Here is an 18,980-nt window from a genome sequence, read left to right on the forward strand (position 1 = left end):
ACTTTTAAGATTTATCTTCTCAAATGCTGATAATGCATAAGAGACACACAAAGACAGGCACACATATGCACACTGTGGTAACGTGTATATATAGAGGTACCCTTCAAAAATTTCATTGGGTTGGATCCTAACAATGGCAAGCAGAGCTCTGCTCATAGCATACGACTTTCCCCCTCCCTGTTGCTCTTGCAGCAGGAGGAAACTTGCAGCCGTGCCACCGTTTCTTTCTTTTTTTTAGAAAACAGAGAGAAATGGGAGACTTAAAATCACTTAGGACAACCTAACTCACCAAGCAGAGAGGACAGACTCTGTCAACTCACCTGCCGTCTGCTTCATCCTGCTCTTCTGTATCAAAGCGCAGCCTCTTCAGAGGTTTGGGCCCACCGCTCATTTCCGACCCACGTTTCAGGTGGCGATCGCTGCTGCACATCATCTGATTTATCTTCTGAAACTTTTCAGCAGTCTAGATCACCAGAAGACCCACACAGAAATGTCAAATTGAGCCCTTGGTCTAAAAATAAAACACCTTTTGAGATAGGGCTACACACGCCCGATACTTCAGAACCAACATGGCTCAAGTGTAACTTCCCCTGATTTGTGTCTGTTTGTTTTTCCCTTAACGGAGAGGAAGAAATACAGGGTCCTGTATTTTGTCCATACAGGTAGACAAGCATCTTAGACACAGGGGGATGTAAATACATCGCTGGGCTAAAAGGTAGGCTCCACCTCCTGCCACTGCCGCCTGCAGCATCGAGCAGCTGCTTTTCATTAAAAAGAAAGAAAGAATGGAACTCAGGGAAATTATACAAAACTTTTCATTACCTGCCATTTGACACTAATGCTCTACATCAGGGGTGGCCAAACTGCGGCTCGGGAGTCTCATGCGGCTCTTTTACACGTATTGTGCGGCTCCCAGAAGGGCGGATGGGGAAGCGAAGGGGAGGGGCATGCCTCCCCGATCGGTCTTCCCTTCCCCAGCCACTGTTCCCTTCCCTGGGTAGGCTCGAAATGAGCGGGAGCAGAGAAAGGAAGCAACTTTAAATGTGTTCTCAACCCCCACCACTCAGTCAGCTGGCTTGGAGAAGGCGTTTGTCTCTTTAAATATCATTATCGAGATCTGTTTTTACACCTTTTGTTTTTATTTCGGGCAGTCTTATTTAATGTTCGTTTTAAGAAAAAGCAAGTTTGCATATTTCCCGACAAAAACGTGCGTGTTCATATTTGCTCATGTCTTGCGGCTCTCAGACATCTGACGTTTCTTCTGTGCGGCTCTTCCGTTAAGCAAGTTTGGCCACCCCTGGCCTAGACCCTAATAGAAACAGTTGGCATTCAACGCAAGAAACTCACCCCAAAGGATTCACCTATTGACACCAATATCCTGCAGAAACAAGAATAAAGAAAAACAAATGAATGTTCTTTCAACTTTTTGATGAAATGGGGTGTGTGTGTGTCTCACAAAACTACACAGAAGACTTAGCATGAACCGTACTACTCAACATTCCCTTATCCTGTCCATGTGTATCTTTATGCACAGCCCTGGGGGTGCCAAAATCCACAGTATATTCTTCTGCAACTGTGCCTCTTTTTGACATTTGTCTCCCTCAAGAAGCTTTGCTTCCTGCAGGTGGAAAGATATGGGAACCACTAGAACCATAGAGTTGGAAGGGACCTCCAGGGTGATCTAGTCCAACCCCCTGCACAATGCAGGAACTTCACAAATACCTCCCCCCCCCCACACACACACAGTGACCGCTGTTCCATGCCCAGCTGTTCGACTATTTCTTCCCTTGCAGGTGGGAGACGGGCGGGGAGGGGAGAGAAGCAGCCTTGAGAGGGGAAAGTAGACAGTTGAACCCAGCCTTGTAATCTACCCTTATAAAGACAACCTCTAACTGCTGCTTCACTTCCCCACATCATAAGCTTACACAATAAGAGTTGTGGAAAATCTGTACCACCTCAAGTCTGCACATTTGAATAGTCTTAAAAGATAATGAATACCACTGCCTTTTTCAGGTCGAAGGTGCCCACGAACCACGTGCCATTCTGTTAGGTCCAGGGATACCTGAGATGCACCTTAGGGGTAAGGGTACAGAGCGAGTGGCAGCGGTTCCTTGATCAGAAAGAAAGTGACCTGGCCTAGAAGGGTCCACTGCACAATACCTGCTGTTCTTCTTCATGGTCTCTGTGCAGGCCACACACCATAGGTTCACTAGTCAGGCGAGGAAGAATAGGGTGAAGTGGACGCGTCCGAAGGTGATCCTTTGCTCTTCACCGTTGGTGAGTTTGAGGACAAGCCAGCCAACACAATAGGAGCGACCGTTAACTGTGCCTGGCAGCGTTCATTGGTGGCCCTCCGAGCCGCATTAGGCTTAGTGCTCTCAGACAACTTAGACACCTTCGATTTTGAGTGCTTTTTGCCAGAGCAGGACGGTCTTTTAAGCGATTTGTCTGCTTTTCCCTTTTGCTGCCTGGTAACGGCCGCAGCACGTTGCGCCGAATCTCCCCTCTCTAACATAGGGGGAGGCGGAGATTGCCCCTTTCCTGATATCTCGGCCATTGTAGGGGCGAGGGACTGGTCTAACAAAAACACTTTCAGGCGAGCTGCCCTATTCTTCCTCGCCTGACTAGTGAACCTATGGTGTGTGACTGCACAGATGACCACTCGAAGATCATCAGTTACAGTTAAGCAACCTACTGTTTCACGGGCCCCACCGTGGTGTCTCCCCATGACACGCAAGTGCCTCCTCATATTGCTCTGGTATTTTGTTTTATGCTGTTTTTATGCTGTTTTAGCTTTGGCACTTGTGCCTCGTTGTTAGCTGCCCTGAGCCTTCGGGGAGGGCGGGATATAAATCCAAAAATAAATAAAATAAATAAACAAACATCGGAAGTCAAAGGTCATCTGGATAGAGCCGGCAATACGGTGACTTCCCATTCCAGTGCTCTCTTCTCGGAGCTGGGGCAACGATGGTATAGGGAGAAGCCACACTGTGTAACTCCTCCTGGGTGACCAGGGATGTGTGTTGGGGAGGATAAGGATATGACCCATGTTTGTAAGGTCATACTATAAGGGACTCACAGCTGGCTAGAATACCATCTCTGTTTTCTAGAATCCTATGTCCCTGGGCCCAGCATGAGTGCTGCCTAGAGGTAGCACTGCAAACAAGAAAAAAATGCATGCACCCAAATTTTAACACCAATAATCAATGAATTTAATAATAGTAAGACATACAAAGTACTCAGAACAAATTTTCCATAAACAACCTTGGACTTCCTTGGTGGTCCTCCATCCAAGTACTAACCAGGGCCAACCCTGTTTAGCTTCAGATCTGACTTGCCTGGGCTATCCAGGGCAGGGCATTTAGACAATTAGTAAAGGTTTCCCTTGCTCAAAAGCCAGTCAAATCCGACTCAGGGGGGCAGTGCTCATCTCCGTTTCCAAGCTGAAAAACCAGTGCTGTCTGAAGACTTCTCTGTGGTTATGTGGCTAGCATGACTAGACGCCGAGGCGCACGGAACGCTGCTACCTTCCCACTGCAGCGGTACCTACTTATCTACTTGCAATGTCTTGCTTTCAAACGGCTAGGTTGGCAGGAGCTGGGACCAGAGAGGGGAGCTCACTCCGTCATGCGGCACTCGGGGCTCGAACTGTCGAGCTACCCACCTTCCAGTCTGCAAACTCAGCGTCTTAACCTCTGAGCCACTGTGGCATTAATTTCTGTTCTGAAGATGATGCTTTACACAGAAATCAGTTAAAATAAGGCAGTCAATAGAACACAGAAAAACGAACAGTTTGGGTTGCAAGCTTACTGATTACCGGCAAGACCAAGTAATGGAGCATTAACACAATGAAGGAGGACAGGCAGGAGGCGATCATTTCTGCTCCACATAATTACTCTCTTGCTTCTTTTTGTATCTTATTTTGGTCATTTGCCGAAAGGAGAAGGGTACCAACCTTGATCCCGGTGTCATTTTGTTGGGAGACAACAGCCTCTCAGAGAATTTGGAGGGACTTTTCAAGGGTGAGATGTAGATGTTGTTCCCCGCCGGAACACGTAAAGGAGAATTATTCTTGTAAGGGCTCTGGGGAATGTGTGGTATAGGTGACAATGTTGGAGGCTGTAACACAAGAATTAAAACGCGTCATCAGTGCTGTGGAGTATTGCTAATTTTTAAAGCTTTTAAATATTTTTAGATCCCAGCTCCAGTCTGCAACTCAGCGTCTTAACCTCTGAGCCACTACGGCATTAATTTCTGAAGATGATGCTTTACACAGAAATCAGTTAAAATAAGGCAGTCAATAACACAGCTTGCAAGCTTACTGATTACCAGCAAGGCCAAGTAACAGAGCATTCATACACTGAAGGAGGACAGGCAGGAGGCAATCATTTCTGCTCCACCGAATTATTCTCTCTTGCTTGCTTTTGTATCCTATTTCGGTCATTTGCCAAAAGGAGAAGGATACCAACCTTGATCCCGGTGTCATTTTGTTGGGAGACAACAGCCTCTCAGAGAATTTGGAGGGACTTTTCAAAGGTGAGATGTAGATATTATTCCCCGCCGGAACACGTAAAGGAGAATTATTCTTGTAAGGGCTCTGGGGAATGTGTGGTATAGGTGACAATGTTGGAGGCTGTAACACAAGAATTAAAACGCGTCATCAGTGCTGTGGAGTATTGCTAATTTTTAAAGCTTTTAAATATTTTTAGATCCCAGCTTCCCCCCAGCCCCATCCTGTCCCAAAACTCAAGAGCTCACACCAGACAGGCAGGGCAAGGAAGCAAAGTTCTTACTCTGTTGGAAGCATACTGCAAAATGTTAGTTTTCAGTTTCTGCATAAACACCAAGTTGTAGAAGACGATAATGGAATCGTATCTTCCGTCCCTGATCAAAACACACTTGAAAGTCTAGAAAGGTCAGAAAGTTATATATGTCATTTTTAAACGTTCGCATTCCCCCCCCCGCCCCCGTGGAAGTGGGCCCATCTGTGGCTCTGAGATCATCTTGGGCAGAAGGGTGGGAGATAAATGCTGCAAAGAAACACCCGGATAATCTCTTGCCAGGCCACTTCTCTGGATCTCTGACTTGGGAGAAAATCCCTCTTAACAGCAACACAGGAACAGCCGGGTCCATGGCAGGTCTATAGATCTTGTCATCGTGATATTCGGCGCCCACGGGCAAACATGTTGTCGCTAGCAAACGAGTACATGGAAGTTTGCTTTCGGCACTTGCTGTTTTAAACACAACCCTGCTGAGCTTGACACCGTGCCATGAAAACTTGCCAGTTGCCGCAGGGGCTCGTCAAAAGCCACTCAAGAGATCAGCACTGGAACATCATGTCCGTGCTGGTCAAAAGGCAAGCGCCCAATGGGGCGTCACCAAGAACAGGGATAAATGCGCCTCAACGGGGTCAAAAAGGAGGCTATAGACTGCAGGAATTCAGAACCTTCTTACTTGAAATGCTCATGCATTAAGACTGTTTCACAGGCAGAAGTTAAGCACGTGTGTACTGGGGAAAGGAAATTAAATATCTAATTCTGAACCTGGCACTAGACTGTGGATCAAGAGAGAGTGGAGGACATACGGGAGAAACAGAAAATGTTAGGTTGGTGGAAGAGAAGAAAAGGGAAGAGGGCTGCTGGGGAAGGGAAGCGGGGAGAAATATTATGGGGGATGTCAGGAAGGTAGAAGTGGAGGTAGCGTGGGGAAGGAAAGTGCGATCACCCCCTGTGAGTCCTCGCGGGTCCTCTGCTTGTTTGTGTGCGTGCAAATAAAAACGTCGTCTCTTAGTACTGGTTGTATGACATCGAGTCATTTTGACCTGTCCACATAGTTGTAACACTATCTGAGGCATCCTTGCAGGCTTTTAAATTCACATCGTTTTTATAGAAAATAAAAACTTGATAGAGTGATAAAACTTGATGGCATTAAACTGGTACAGCTAACAAGCAGGCTAGGTTGGACTATTTTAAATAGGAATTCAGAAACAGATTCTCACCTGGACTTTACTTTTCTCTTGCATCTGTAGAGCCAGCCTGATAAGATTATTTTCTGATTTCCAGCTCTTCAAAGGGAAATGTACTTAAGTTTAACCATGGAAGCTCTGATAGCGAGTGATCCAGCTGGGAGTTAGGTTGCCAACCAGATACTACTCTAACTGATGTCTGTGGCCGATATATAAAAAATAAATGGGGCCAGTTTTTGGGAAAGGTTATCTCTAGACTGGTGGGTACTCCTTAGACTGACGGATTGAAAACCAGCATCGAGCAATCACAGGATATTAAGTCTAGTACTGAAAACACGGGAAAACTATTAAATGCTTTCAGCTCATTCTAATAAAAAAAAGAGAACCAGGAAATCTAGTGAAAGAAACAAAAATGCAGCCTGGTTTGATGATGAATGCTGCAAAGCCAGAGCTTATTTGAAGAAATTATATAGATCTCTAAAGATTTCACATTCATGCAAAATTAGAGGACTGTTGTTAATGGCTAGAAAATACTATAAGCTGTTATTAAAAGACGGTGGGGAGGAGTACATGGGCCAATGGCAAAACTAATAAGTGCAGCTAGGAATCCAGACAGCTCCTTGTTCTGGCAACTGATTTCTCGAAATCTTAAGCCTAAATCTTCACTGACAGTGTGTGTCTCTGGCAAAGAGTGAAACAGTATTTTTTAGAGCTATATAGAAACCCTGATACAGAGCCATGTCTGGAATCTGAAGTGAATTATTCTTCTGTCCCTTTGTGGGATCCAGTCTTTTGAAGGAAAGTTAAAAGCAAGAGTCTGGTAGCACCTTAAAGACTAGGGATGGGCACGAACCGGCCTTGTTAAACTGAGCCATTTAACCCTCCGGTTTTTTTGCTTCCCGCCACTTTCTAGAATCGCTCGGAGCCATTTAAACCACACACACACACACACACAAATATCACTAAAATACTATTAAAACGCTAACAAAATTTGTGGCAGGGTATGAGCTTTTGAGAGTCACTCCTCCCTCCTTCGGATATCTGAAGAAGTGAGCTGTCACTCACGAAAGCTCCTCCCCTGCCACAAATCTGGTTAGTCTTGAAGGTGCTCCTGGACTCCTGGATCCAGTCTTTTTAAGGAAAGTTAAAAGCAAGAGTCTGGTAGCACCTTAAAGACTAGGGATGGGCACGAACCGGCCTGTTTAACGGAGCCATTTAACCCTCCGGGTTTCTTGCTTCCCGCCACTTCACAGAATCGCTCGGAGCCATTTAAACCACACACACAAAAATATCACTAAAATACTATTAAAACGCTAACAAAATTTGTGGCAGGGTATGAGCTTATGAGAGGCACTGCTCCCTCCTTCAGATATCTGAAGAAGTGAGCTGTCACTCACGAAAGCTCCTCCCCTGCCACAAATCTGGTTAGTCTTGAAGGTGCTCCTGGACTCTGGCTCTTTTCTACTGCTCTAGACAGACCAACACAGCTACCCATCTTCATCTGTCTCCAAGGGGAAGTTAAGCAACTGATTAAAGCACTGAAACCAGGAAAGGCTCCAAGTTATTATTTTCTTCTTCCTGAGCTTTTGAAAATCACGCCACATTGGTGGGCCTCTAATTTTTAAAAATTTTTTAAAGGACACGCTTTCCCATACCTCTTGGTTTGTATTAGGGAGTTCTTTATACGCCGTCACGATGGTTTTAAATGTGAGGTCGATGTTCTTCACCTTACATATGCCGTACATTGAACACATCATAATCTGTTGAAAAAGCAAAGCGGCGGGCATCAGAAATGGTCATTAAGGCAGTGCCTCAATAGCATTCTGCTTCTGTTTGGAGTTAAGTTGGAATACATCAGAACGGGGGAGTACTGAAGTCTTCCCGCCAGTCGTGCGGAATCAAACATGTGTTTTGAGTAACTTGGCATTTGAAAACCAGCCTTATGCTTGAAAACAGGCTTACAAAAAAGAGCACATTCGTAGTCCTGTGCAGAAATACTGGGGGGGCAAATGAATTTGCATAGTGCAGAGAGAGCAGGAACAAGATTGCTGGCCCTGTTCTGTGTGCTTTCCCTGGGGTGGCGCTGTGCTTTCATTCCTACTCTGCCCCTGCACATTCATTTGTTCGTCTCTACAGAGCTCAAGTATTTCATTGGTCAGAGACGGTCAAGAACCATGGTCCTCTAGCGCAGGGGTCCCCAATCTTCTTCAGCCTGTGGGCCCCTCTGGAATTCTGACACAGCATGGTGGACGCGGCTGCAAAATGGCTGTCATAAAATGGCTGCTGCAGAAGACAGAACCGGCCACAAAGCAGCTGCCACAGCTTACCTTCGCTCACACAATGAAGATCTCCTTGTGCTGGGGTGGTAGCTGGTCCCGCAGCAGTGTGTTTCAAAAACTGCACGGCCAATCATACTCCACAGGCCAATCAGAAGCCTTGGTAGGCCTCAGCCGCTTTCTAAAAGCATTTGGCAGATGCCAGGAAAGGTGTCACCGGGTATCGCGATGCCCATGGGCACCACATTGGGGACCCCTGCTCTAACAGGTCACTGGCCAATATCTGCTGTGCAATCTAGCACCCTGAGAGCTGGGAGTCTGGCAAAGAACGCTGTCCAATCCCTCACGGCACTTCCTATGTTCTTTTTAATAAGACTGATCACTCAGCACAGGTCTGTTAAGAGATCTCCTTTGTAAAAGTAATACACACTGGTGGATAATAGGAATTCTAGTCCAAGACAGAAACCTAGTCCATACAAGGCTGGTCGGTCCACCCTGCAAGAGGCGTTACCTGGTCTAAGTGCCTGTCTTTCATAAGCTCATATTCATTTTGCAGCGTGTGATGAAAAAGCGTCCAGATCAAATGCACCAGGTCCGGGTGGTCGGGAAGAAGACGTGAAGCTAAGTTGTTCAATCGCAGGTAAGCCAGCCAGTACACTAGAAAGAAGAAAAACTGCTATTTCAAGATGACAGAATCAATGTTCTGATTTCTGCTGGGTTCCATAGCAGACTGCAGCCACGGAACAGGAATCTGTGATAAAGCTCTGCAATTTTCAGTAAAGCAAAGTTAAGATTCGGCTTCTTGTAACAGCCTGTAGAAAGTCATATTTACAAGGAGCATGCAGGGCATTTGGCTGGGGCGGGTAATTAACCACACAGCAGTTTCAAGCACAGCCCGTTTCATCTCAGGGATGAGTGCCTCAGGGATCTGTCCAGGGCCTTGTGTTGTTCAACATCTTTATAAATGACTTGGATGAAGGAATAGAGGGGATGCTCATTAAATCTGCAGGCCACACTAAATTGGGAGGGGTAGCAAATGCAGCAGAAGACAGAGTCAGGATACAGGATGATCTTGACAGGCCAGAAAACTGGACTTAAAACTGACAAAATCAGTTTCAGTAGAGATAAATGTACAGTTCTGCATTTAGGTAGGAGAATCAAACGCATCGTGACAGGAGGGGGGGAGACTTGTCTTGGGAGGAGTACATGCAAACAGGATCTAGGGGTCTTAGCAGACCTATTCACTGAATGTGAGCCAACAGTGTGATGTGGTAGTCTGAAGGCAAATGTGATTCTGGGCTGCGACAATAGACATATAGTGTCCAGATCAGGCACAGTGATGGTACCACTTTATTCTGTTCTGATTAGACCTCACTTGGGGTATTGTGTTCAGTTTTGCGCACTGCAGTTTAAGAAGGATTTTGACAGGGTGGAACATGCCCAGAGGAGGGCAACGAAGATGGTGAGGGGTCCGGAGACCAATTCCTATGCGGAAGGGTTGAAGGACCTGGGTATGTTTAACCTGGAGAGGAGACAACTAAGGCGTAACACGATAGCAGTCTTCAAATACTGCAGGAACACACCAACCTGGCACGCATTACCAAGACCTGGCTTGATGATGGGAGAGGGGAAAGACTGTAACAATGATGTCTGGTAGAGGTCTTAGTAGAACAGCAAGTGAGGCAGGGAGTGGGGGGTGCACAGGGTGGGAGAGTCATGCCAGTCGATCATGAATCCTTCTCCTTCGCACATCATCCTACTCAACGGCCTCCACATTTTGAGTACAAGACGCTGAACTGCAGGCTGTGGAAGGTCGGTAGTTCAGCAGTTCGAGACCCGGGTGCCGCATGACGGAGTGAGCTCCCGTCTCTAGTTCCAGCTCCTGCCAGCCTAGCCATTCGAAAGCAAGAAATTGCAAGTAGATAAATAGGGACCACTTCGGTGGGAAGGGAACAGCGTTCCGTGCGCCTTGGTGCCTAGTCATGCCGGCCACATGGCCACGGAAACATCTTCGGACAGCGCTGGCTCTTCGGCTTTGAAACGGAGATGAGCACCGCAACCCTAGAGTCGGATTCGACTGGCTTTCGAGCAAGGGAACCTTTACCTTTACCTAGGGGTTAATCTTACAAGACAGCTCAGAGACTGTGTTGGTATACCACCCATTCCACCGTCTCAGCCGACAGAGCTTATTTCAGCAATGATGGTGGATGTCCCCAACCTTCATAATTCTAAGGGGGGTCTTAAAACATCCAAGCTGAGGCCGTGCCACCTGAAACAGCCAAGGACTCCGTGGCCAATGTGGTTAACAGAGACAGTCCTACATTGGTCACTGAGCACCGCACACACAGCTAGAAGCAGCTCGGATTTGATGCTCTCTGTGTGTGGGGTGGGCAATGCGATGCATTCTTGTGAACAGATCACTAGCTGGTGGGTGGGGTTTAGATCAGAAGGAACTCTGAACACCTGCAAAGTTGGGGAGACCTATTAATAGTGGAAGTAGTGAGACTTCTAGAAAAGCCATCCTTGGGTGGAGCTGTCAGGCTCAGTATGCCTTTTATAGTTCGCCTGCCATAGAAGAAGGAAGAGGGGAAGGGGTGTGTGAAAGCCAAATGCTTTTGTTTTCCTAAATGCTTTGATGTGTCGCAAAGACCTGTTGTTTTGCTTCATTTCTGTAGAGGGGTACGTGCTTAGTGGGGGGGGTGGTAGTTGACCGTTCTTTCTGGTGGGCAAATGGCGTGGGGGTGATTGCCGTGGGGGTGATTGCTTGAACACAATATATCTGCAATCTCCGCGCTTTCACCTTCAGTCCTAACAAAGCTTGTGTTCAGTATGGTATTCTTCAACATCTCAATAAACTAAACTTTCTTCGAAGTGAGTGGTGTTGAGAACTGATTTAACCAAGATTCTGACAGGAACAGACTTAAAATCATTGGCCAGTGTCAAATTGTGGCCGCCTTAACTAGTCTGGTTTCTTTAAAGGTACGAAATTAACTTGTAATATAAGACAAATACTAAATATTACTGATAGTAAAATTGTGGGTGAGGTCAGTGTTATAAATCATGAACGCTTGAAACAGCTGGGGGGTTTTTTTTGTTAAACATTACAAAGAGGTTTGGTTAAATTACACTATAAAATAAATTTCAAAACAAGAGATCCAAAGGTCAGGATGATAATATATAGGGAATTATCAAAGGATCTTTAAAACAGAAACAGAAACACAACAACGTTGTCCTTTGTCCCCGGTGTCTGTTTGAACATGGTACGAACCATGGTACGAAAATGAAACTAGATCAAGATGTCAAAGGTATTAAGACTGGCAGAAGGAAGGTACAGATGTTTTTGTAGGCTGATGTAATAATTATATATCAAGAGGTGGGGGAAAGGGACAGAAACTCCCTGATTTTGCTCCGGAAATATAACAAAGGAAAGGTTACAAAGCAACTTTACACTTAATCTGCATGTTGTATGTTATTACAATTAGTTGGTATCACTCATGTTCACCCTGACCTGAATAGCCCAGGCTAGCCCAATCTCATCAGATGTCAGAAGCTAAACAGGGCCAGTCCTGCTTAATATTTGGATGGGAGACCAACAAGGGTCCAGAGTTACAGCCAATGCTCTCTCTAAGCTGTGGAGTCTTGTGAGCAAAAATTCTACTTTGTGAGCTCCTGGCGTTAAAGTTGTGAGTGAGCGATTTGGCTGCTGCGGAAATTAGTTTACTCTGGAGACATCCCTTCCTGAACGAAGACAAAAAAGTGCGAGCCAGAGCGAGAACATTGGTTACAGCGCTAAGGCAGGCTATGGGCAAACCACCTCTGAATGGATCTTATATTGAAAATCCTGCCAATGCTCCCTCTAAGCTGTGGAGTCTTGTGAGCAAACTTCTACTTTGTGAGCTCCTGGCGTTGAAGTTGTGAGCGAGCGATTTGGCTACTGCAGAAATTAGTTTGCTCTGGAGCCATCCCTTCCTGAGCTAAGGCAAAAGGGGGTGAGCCAGAGTGAGAACATTGGTTACAGCGCTAAGGCAGGCTATGGGCAAACCACCTCTGAATGGATCTTATATTGAAAATCCTGCCGGGTCATCGTAAGTCGACTGCGACTTGACGGCACTTTCCACCACCATGATTCATGTTTACTTTTAAACTACAATGCAAAATAGACCAAAGCAAAGGATTCGGGTAGCTTCCAAATATACAGGCTTGGATCCGATGCGCAACTTGCCATGAGCGGAAAAGACTTCTTTTTCACACACACACACAGAGGTTACAAATGTCAAGCCGCTCCTGCCCCACGTGCTAGTTCGCATCTCACCACGGAGAGTCCTCCAGCCTTCAAAAGCTTGGGGGAGAGAAGAACCAAACCTGGGCAGAGAACGCTTAGAACAGCTGTATGGATCCAGGTCACAATATTTACTTGTCATTAATCTTACCAACCTTTTTTGTAAAAAAGCGAGAGAGAAGTGGATTTCTGTGGTCTGGCAGCGGAGTAGGTCGAACTCGGGGAGAGATATCTAGGGGGGAAAAATGACCACCAACAGGAGTGTTAATGTTTCCAATTTTTAAGTTGCTCTGAGAATGACTGAGACTGAAAAGCAACCAACAAACGCATTAAACACCATAAAGTCAATTCAATACATTACTTACACTGAACATAGCCAGATCACAGACACGGGCCCGCCACCAATTTGTTTTAAAACATAACTCTCGGCACCACCGCCTGGATTCCTTTTCTTCCTCTGCAATTCCAGCCCCACTCCCCACTGTCATCAGTGCTGTCACTGGTAAAGCAACAAGGTCACATGGAGACGTAGTGCGCAGCTTGCCTTAAGCGTGAACCAGAAGGGAAGGAACGTAGCTTACCAAGCTTGGTACACATTTAGAAAATGAAGAAGAGGAGGTTGGATTTATACCCCGCCCTTCACTACCCAAAGGTGTCTCAGAGTGGCTTCCAAACTCCTTTCCCTTCCCCACAACAGACACCCTTGTAGGTGGGGCTGAGAGAGCTCGACAGAAACTGCTCTTTTTTCAAGAACAGCTCTTATCAGAACTACGGCTTGCCCAAGGTCATCCAGTCAGGTGCGAGTGGAGGAGTGGTTCTCCCAGATTAGAGTCCGCGCACTGAACCACTACACCAAACTGGCAGACCAGTAACCTGACATGGTATATAGCAGCTTCATAGGTTCCTATTTTACTTACAGGTCTGCGGCAGTGTGATTATGCTGCGGAGGCTGGGTAAGGTTGCCGACGGGCTCAAGCTGGTCAGCCTGTCCGTCTCGTTCCTTTGACTGCTAACCACTACACCAAACTGGCAGACCAGTAACCTGACATGGTATATAGCAGCTTCATAGGTTCCTATTTTACTTACAGGTCTGCGGCAGTGTGATTATGCTGCGGAGGCTGGGTAAGGTTGCCGACGGGCTCAAGCTGGTCAGCCTGTCCGTCTCGTTCCTTTGACTGCTTTATAAGCTCAAATAACGGTGAATCCTAGAACAGACAACAACGATTCTCATTAATAGAACAAATTCGGAGTCCGGTGTGGCACCTGTAAGACCCACAAAGTTTTATTCAAGGTATGAGCTTTCATGTGCAGGCACACTTTTTCAAATACATTGGAATGGGAGGTAAGGTTCAAACGTATAGACGGGCCGAACAGCAGATTAACATGTAATGTGATGGAGATGCTTTAAGATATGCGAAAACGGAATTAAACAACCAGCTAAGGTTATAAGGTCAACAGTTGTAAAGGAATAAATATGTCTGAGACCTGGATCGATTTTCATTAATTAAATTCTTTTAAATAACGTAACTCAGAATCTGGAACACAAGAGGCAGGTTTGCTTACCTGGAACTAACACTTCCCAAGTAGTTGTCTGTGCAGTTACGCTAATAAGGTCTGCCATTGTGCGCAGGCAGCTTTGAAACACTCCAGAGCTTTAGCCTGGGAATGACGCTCTCCCCTCTCCTCTCTAGGGGCCTGTGCCGTGTACATATGGCCCCTCAGTGCAGGGGGAGTGCCTTTCCGCTTAGCTCTCTCTTCACCACTGCTCAGGTAGAGAATTAGAGTTGGAGGACAGGAATAACAGGAACAGTGGGTGGTGGGCTGCACAGCCTTATGCACAGGTGACCCCCCCCCCGAGAAATGTCAGGTACCCTTTGTGCTTCCTGTGCTGTCACACTGATGTAGGAAGTACTTCTTCACCCAAAGAGTGATTAGCACGTGGAATTCACTGCCACAGGAAGTGGTGGCGGCTACAAGTGTGGATGGCTTCAAGAGGGAATTAGATAAGCATATGGAGCAGAGGTCCATCAGTGGCTATTAGCCACAAGGTATAGATAGGAACTCTCAGTCTGGGGTAAGGGATGCTCTGTATTCTTGGTGCTTGGGGGTGGCAACAATGGGAGGGCATCTAGTGTCCTGGCCCCACTGGTGGACCTCCTGATGGCACCTGGTATTTATGGCCACTGTGTGACACAGAGTGTTGGACTGATCCAACATTGGCGTCTCTTATGTTCTTATGAAGGGAGACTGAGAGGCTCAGGTGCCTGCAAAGGCTATTCCATCGGAAAAACAGGCTCTGCAAGACAATGCAGCTAAACAACGCATCACCTGAGTTACACATCAAAGAGCTCACACATCAGCGGTCCCTAACCTTTTTGAGCCCGTGGACCCCTTTGGAATTCTGACCTAGTATGGTGGGCGCAGACACCAAATGACTGCTGCAGGAGGCCGGAGCCAGCCACATAATGGCTGGCATAGTGGGTATCCTTATGCTGTGGTAGCAGCTGCTGTGAAAGCAACGTTATTTAAAATCTGCACAGCCAATCAAATCTGCGGTGGCCAATCAGAACCCTTGCTGGGCAAAAGCCCCACCTGGCCACACCCACTTTCTAAACACACCTGGCTGGCACCAGGAAACGTGTCCACAGGCGTAACGATGTGCATGAGCACATTGGGAATCCCTCTCACATGTGATGAATGGGGTGGCATGGAGTGCATGACAGTTTTACAGAACTCCAGAAGGGAGAACGACCTCTGACATGCAAGGGCTGAAGTAGTCGAGCCAGTGTAACATAATGTGATGGAGAAAGCTATGTATCCTGAGAAACGTGGAACTGAAACTTCTGGATATTTGAAAAAGGTAAAGGTTTCCCTTGGTCGATAGCCAGTCGAATCCGACTCTAGGGTTGCGGTGCTCATCTCCGTTTCCAAGCCGAAGAGTCAGCGCTGTCCGAAGACGTTCCCGTGGTCATGTGGCCGGCATGACTAGACGCCGAGGCGCGCGGAACGCTGTTACCTTCCCACCGAAGTGGTACCTATTTATCTACTTGCAATTTCTTGCTTTCGAACTGCTAGGTTGGCAGGAGCTGTTCCCTCTAAGCCGTGGAGTCCTGTGAGGAAACATTCTACTTGGTGAGCGACCGACATTAAAGTTGTGAGCGAGCGATTTGGCTGCTGCATCAATTGGTTCGCTCTGAAGCCCTCCTTCCTGAGCTGAAACAAAAACGTGTGAGCTGGAGGCTAAAAAACTGTGAGCTGGCTCAGACTGACTCAGCTTAGAGGGAACACTGCCAGGGACAGGAGCTCACTCCATCACGCGGCACACTCGGGTCTCGAATTGCTGAACTACCGACTTTCCAGCCTGCAGTTCAGCGTCTTAACCACTGAGCCACCGCAGCTCCTTTCTGGATACTTAGGGGCTCTTTAAAAGCACCCTAGCATCCTTTCTATGGCTAGCCATCCTGTTAAGGCTCACTGGACATCCCTGGTGTGGAGTGCCCTTTTCTACCCATCCAAAGGAGAGGGGATAAAACTCGGGAGTACCTCTCTCGGGTCAGGTGAGAGTCCATGGCCTTCTGATGTCCGGACTCAAGACTACCAAACAGATAAAGAGGGCACACTTCAGTACACCGAGCTCACTCATCCAGACTGCAAACGTTAAATGTCAATAGTCTACGATTACCAGGAGGTAAACAGCAGTAACTACGCCTAAGAACAGCTTACAGCTGAAATGGCCAGCGGCACATATCTAAAGAAATTCTCAGCGTCTTCTGTCCAGCAAGATGAAGACACTACCAAAGCTCTTGACATTATAGTAGTAGTAGTAGTAGATGTAGAAGAAGGCGTAGAAGTAGTAGAAGAAGAAGACGTAGAAGTAGTAGAAGAAGAAGTAGAAGAAGTAGAAGTAGAAGAAGGAGGAGGGGGAGATTGGATTTATACTCCGCCCTTCACTACCCAAAGGTGTCTCAGAGTGGCTTACAAACTCCTTTCCCTTCCCCTCCCCACAACAGACACCCTGGGAGGTAGGTGGGGCTGAGAGAGATCTTTCCATAACTGTCCTTGCGAGAACAGCTCTAACAGAACTATGGCTTGCCCAAGGTCATCCAGCAGCTGCAAGTGGAGGAGTGGGGAATCAAACCCGGTTCTCCCAGATTAGAGTCCGCGCACTTAACCACTACATCAAACTGAACCAACAGGGGAAAAGATCGTGGGGTCGTAGTGGATAGCTCAATGAAAGTGTCAACCCAGTGTGCTGCAGCAGTGAAAAAGGCAAACTCTATGTTAGGGATTATCAGGAAAGGGGTTGAAAATAAAACCACCAATGTTATAATGTCCCTGTACAGATCTATGGTGCGGCCACAGTTGGAATACTGTGTACGGTTCTGGTCACCATATCTCAAAAAAAAAAAAAAGACCATGCAGAGCTGGGAAAAGTACATAGGAGGGCGACCAAGATGATTAGGGGGGTGGAACACCTTCTCTATGAGGAAAGGCTGAAGCGTTGGGGAATCTTCAGCTTAGAAAAGAGACGATTGAGGGGGGACATGACAGAGGTTTGTAAAATGACGCATGGGGTGGAGAGAGTGGACAGAACTTTTTCTCCCTCTCCCAAAATACTAGAACTCGAGGGCATCCAATGAAGCCGATGGGGAGTAGGTTCAGGACGGACACAAGGAAATACTACTTGACACAGAGAGTGACTAAAATGTGGAATTCATTGCCAGAGGATGTAGTGATGGCCACAGGAATAAACAGCTTTAGAAGGGATTCAATAGATTCATGGAGGTCTATCAGTGGCTACTGGCCATGGTGACTGAGGGGGGACCTCCAGTTTCAGAGCAACTGAAACTCTGAATCCGTGAGCCAGGAGGCAACATCAGGGGAAGGCCTCAAGCCTCTCTGCCCTGTTGTTCGCCATCTTAGAGGAACTGGTTGACCACTGTATGAGACAGGATGCTGGGCTAGATGGACCACTGGTCTGATCCAGCAGGGCTCTTCTTGTGTTCTTAGGAGATTAAAACATGTATAGTAAAATCTTTATGTGACTGAATCAGGAGACTATATGTATCACAAAATAAATCTTAAATAAATGCAAAGTTAAAGTTAAAATTCACATGAAAGCTTATGCTACAATAAAGTTTGTTAGTCTTAAAGGTGCTACTGGGCTTTTTTACTGTTTTGCAGCAACAGACTATAACACGGCTAACGCCTCTGGATCTACACACCTTGGGTTATCTTCACACACAACCAGTTTCCATTCATCCCGACTCCACTCACTGGGGAAGTGAAAGGGCCTAAACTAACACTATTCACTGGTCCCCTTTCCTCACAGCACAGGACTCAAATACAGCAAAAGCGCACGCATACCCTTCACAACTGGCATACTGGGTGGTTAAGAAACGTGCCCACTACTGAAGGAAAACACCAAGTTCTTATGGACTGATCTTTCAACTGAGCCATACCTAAAACTCATCAAATCTGTCATGAAGATATGTTCACTAACAGGTCTGTAAGAGCAACGCTGGCCCGTTTTGGAGGTAAAAAGAAGAGAGAGAGAGAGATACAGAAGCACAGAATGCAGACATGGTGTTCCAGCCCTAGAATCTGAACATCTAACATTAGGAGGATTCCCTGGGCACAAGACAGCATATCTAATCGTTTTGAAAATTACAAAGCAGAGCACTACTTGATGCACGGAATGACTTATGACTTCCAGAGCAACACCCCAGTTAGGGAATTTGCATATATCCCCTGTGGAAAGATACTAGAGCTCATGAGGTAAGAACAGCTCATCTACTTCAGAGCAGGGAAACAGAATTGCCAGAAACCTGATGTTAATTAGCTTCCTTTTGTTGTCCCACCTGGGCTTCAACTCAGCCTTTCGATCATGAACTTTAAGACAGTGCTAGAAATAATTTAAAACAACGCTTCCTTTCAGTGCAATGCTAGGCTAGATGACTCGATGCAAAATTTCCCTTTTCTGTTAAAATATAACCAGCATGTAGTAAAAGGAGGAGGAAACAGTTCTTGTCCGGCTTGTGTCTGATCCATTCTAACACGTACCATTATCTTTTTGTTCGGCCTCCTCATTTTGTGGGGGGGTCACTCGGGGGAGAGAATTCTCAGTGTATAACAGGGTTCACAATCCTCGATTTGAAAAATTCCAAACTTCAATACCTTCAAGCACATGTAATGACTGAGAGTATGGTAAGAGACCCCGAAGAGGCACCCTAACAAATGTTCTGCAGCTACGCAGGGGAGTTGGACACACCAGAAATTTCCTTTCGGTTTAGCATCAAGGACAGCAAGTGGGAAAGGTCCATCTCCTCAGCGGACAGGCCTGACAGAGAGGAGCGCCCCCCCCCCCAAGATCTTGGCAGCAACCAGTGATTCCATGTTCACAAAAAGGAGCCTCAAAAAAAGGAGCCTCAAAAAAAAAAAAAAAAAAAGACAAACCGCG

General features: G+C 46.6%; 1 protein-coding gene across 1 annotated transcript in view; it reads right to left on the reverse strand.

The window, feature by feature from the left end:
• RB1 (retinoblastoma 1) overlaps positions 1 to 18,980 on the reverse strand; it is a 71,125-nt gene that overhangs the window by 6,602 nt on the left and 45,543 nt on the right. The window contains exons 20-28 of the mRNA XM_015414069.1: positions 13,607 to 13,725; positions 13,438 to 13,524; positions 12,676 to 12,752; positions 8,753 to 8,898; positions 7,621 to 7,725; positions 4,794 to 4,907; positions 4,470 to 4,633; positions 1,348 to 1,378; positions 321 to 463 (exon numbers count right to left, since the gene is read on the reverse strand). Of these exons, the coding sequence (XP_015269555.1) occupies positions 321 to 463; positions 1,348 to 1,378; positions 4,470 to 4,633; positions 4,794 to 4,907; positions 7,621 to 7,725; positions 8,753 to 8,898; positions 12,676 to 12,752; positions 13,438 to 13,524; positions 13,607 to 13,725 (986 nt within the window). The remainder of the gene's footprint in view (positions 1 to 320; positions 464 to 1,347; positions 1,379 to 4,469; positions 4,634 to 4,793; positions 4,908 to 7,620; positions 7,726 to 8,752; positions 8,899 to 12,675; positions 12,753 to 13,437; positions 13,525 to 13,606; positions 13,726 to 18,980) is intronic.

This window comes from Gekko japonicus, unplaced genomic scaffold (assembly GCF_001447785.1).
Source record: "Gekko japonicus isolate JY-2015 unplaced genomic scaffold, Gekko_japonicus_V1.1 scaffold1230, whole genome shotgun sequence".
NCBI lineage: Eukaryota > Metazoa > Chordata > Lepidosauria > Squamata > Gekkonidae > Gekko > Gekko japonicus.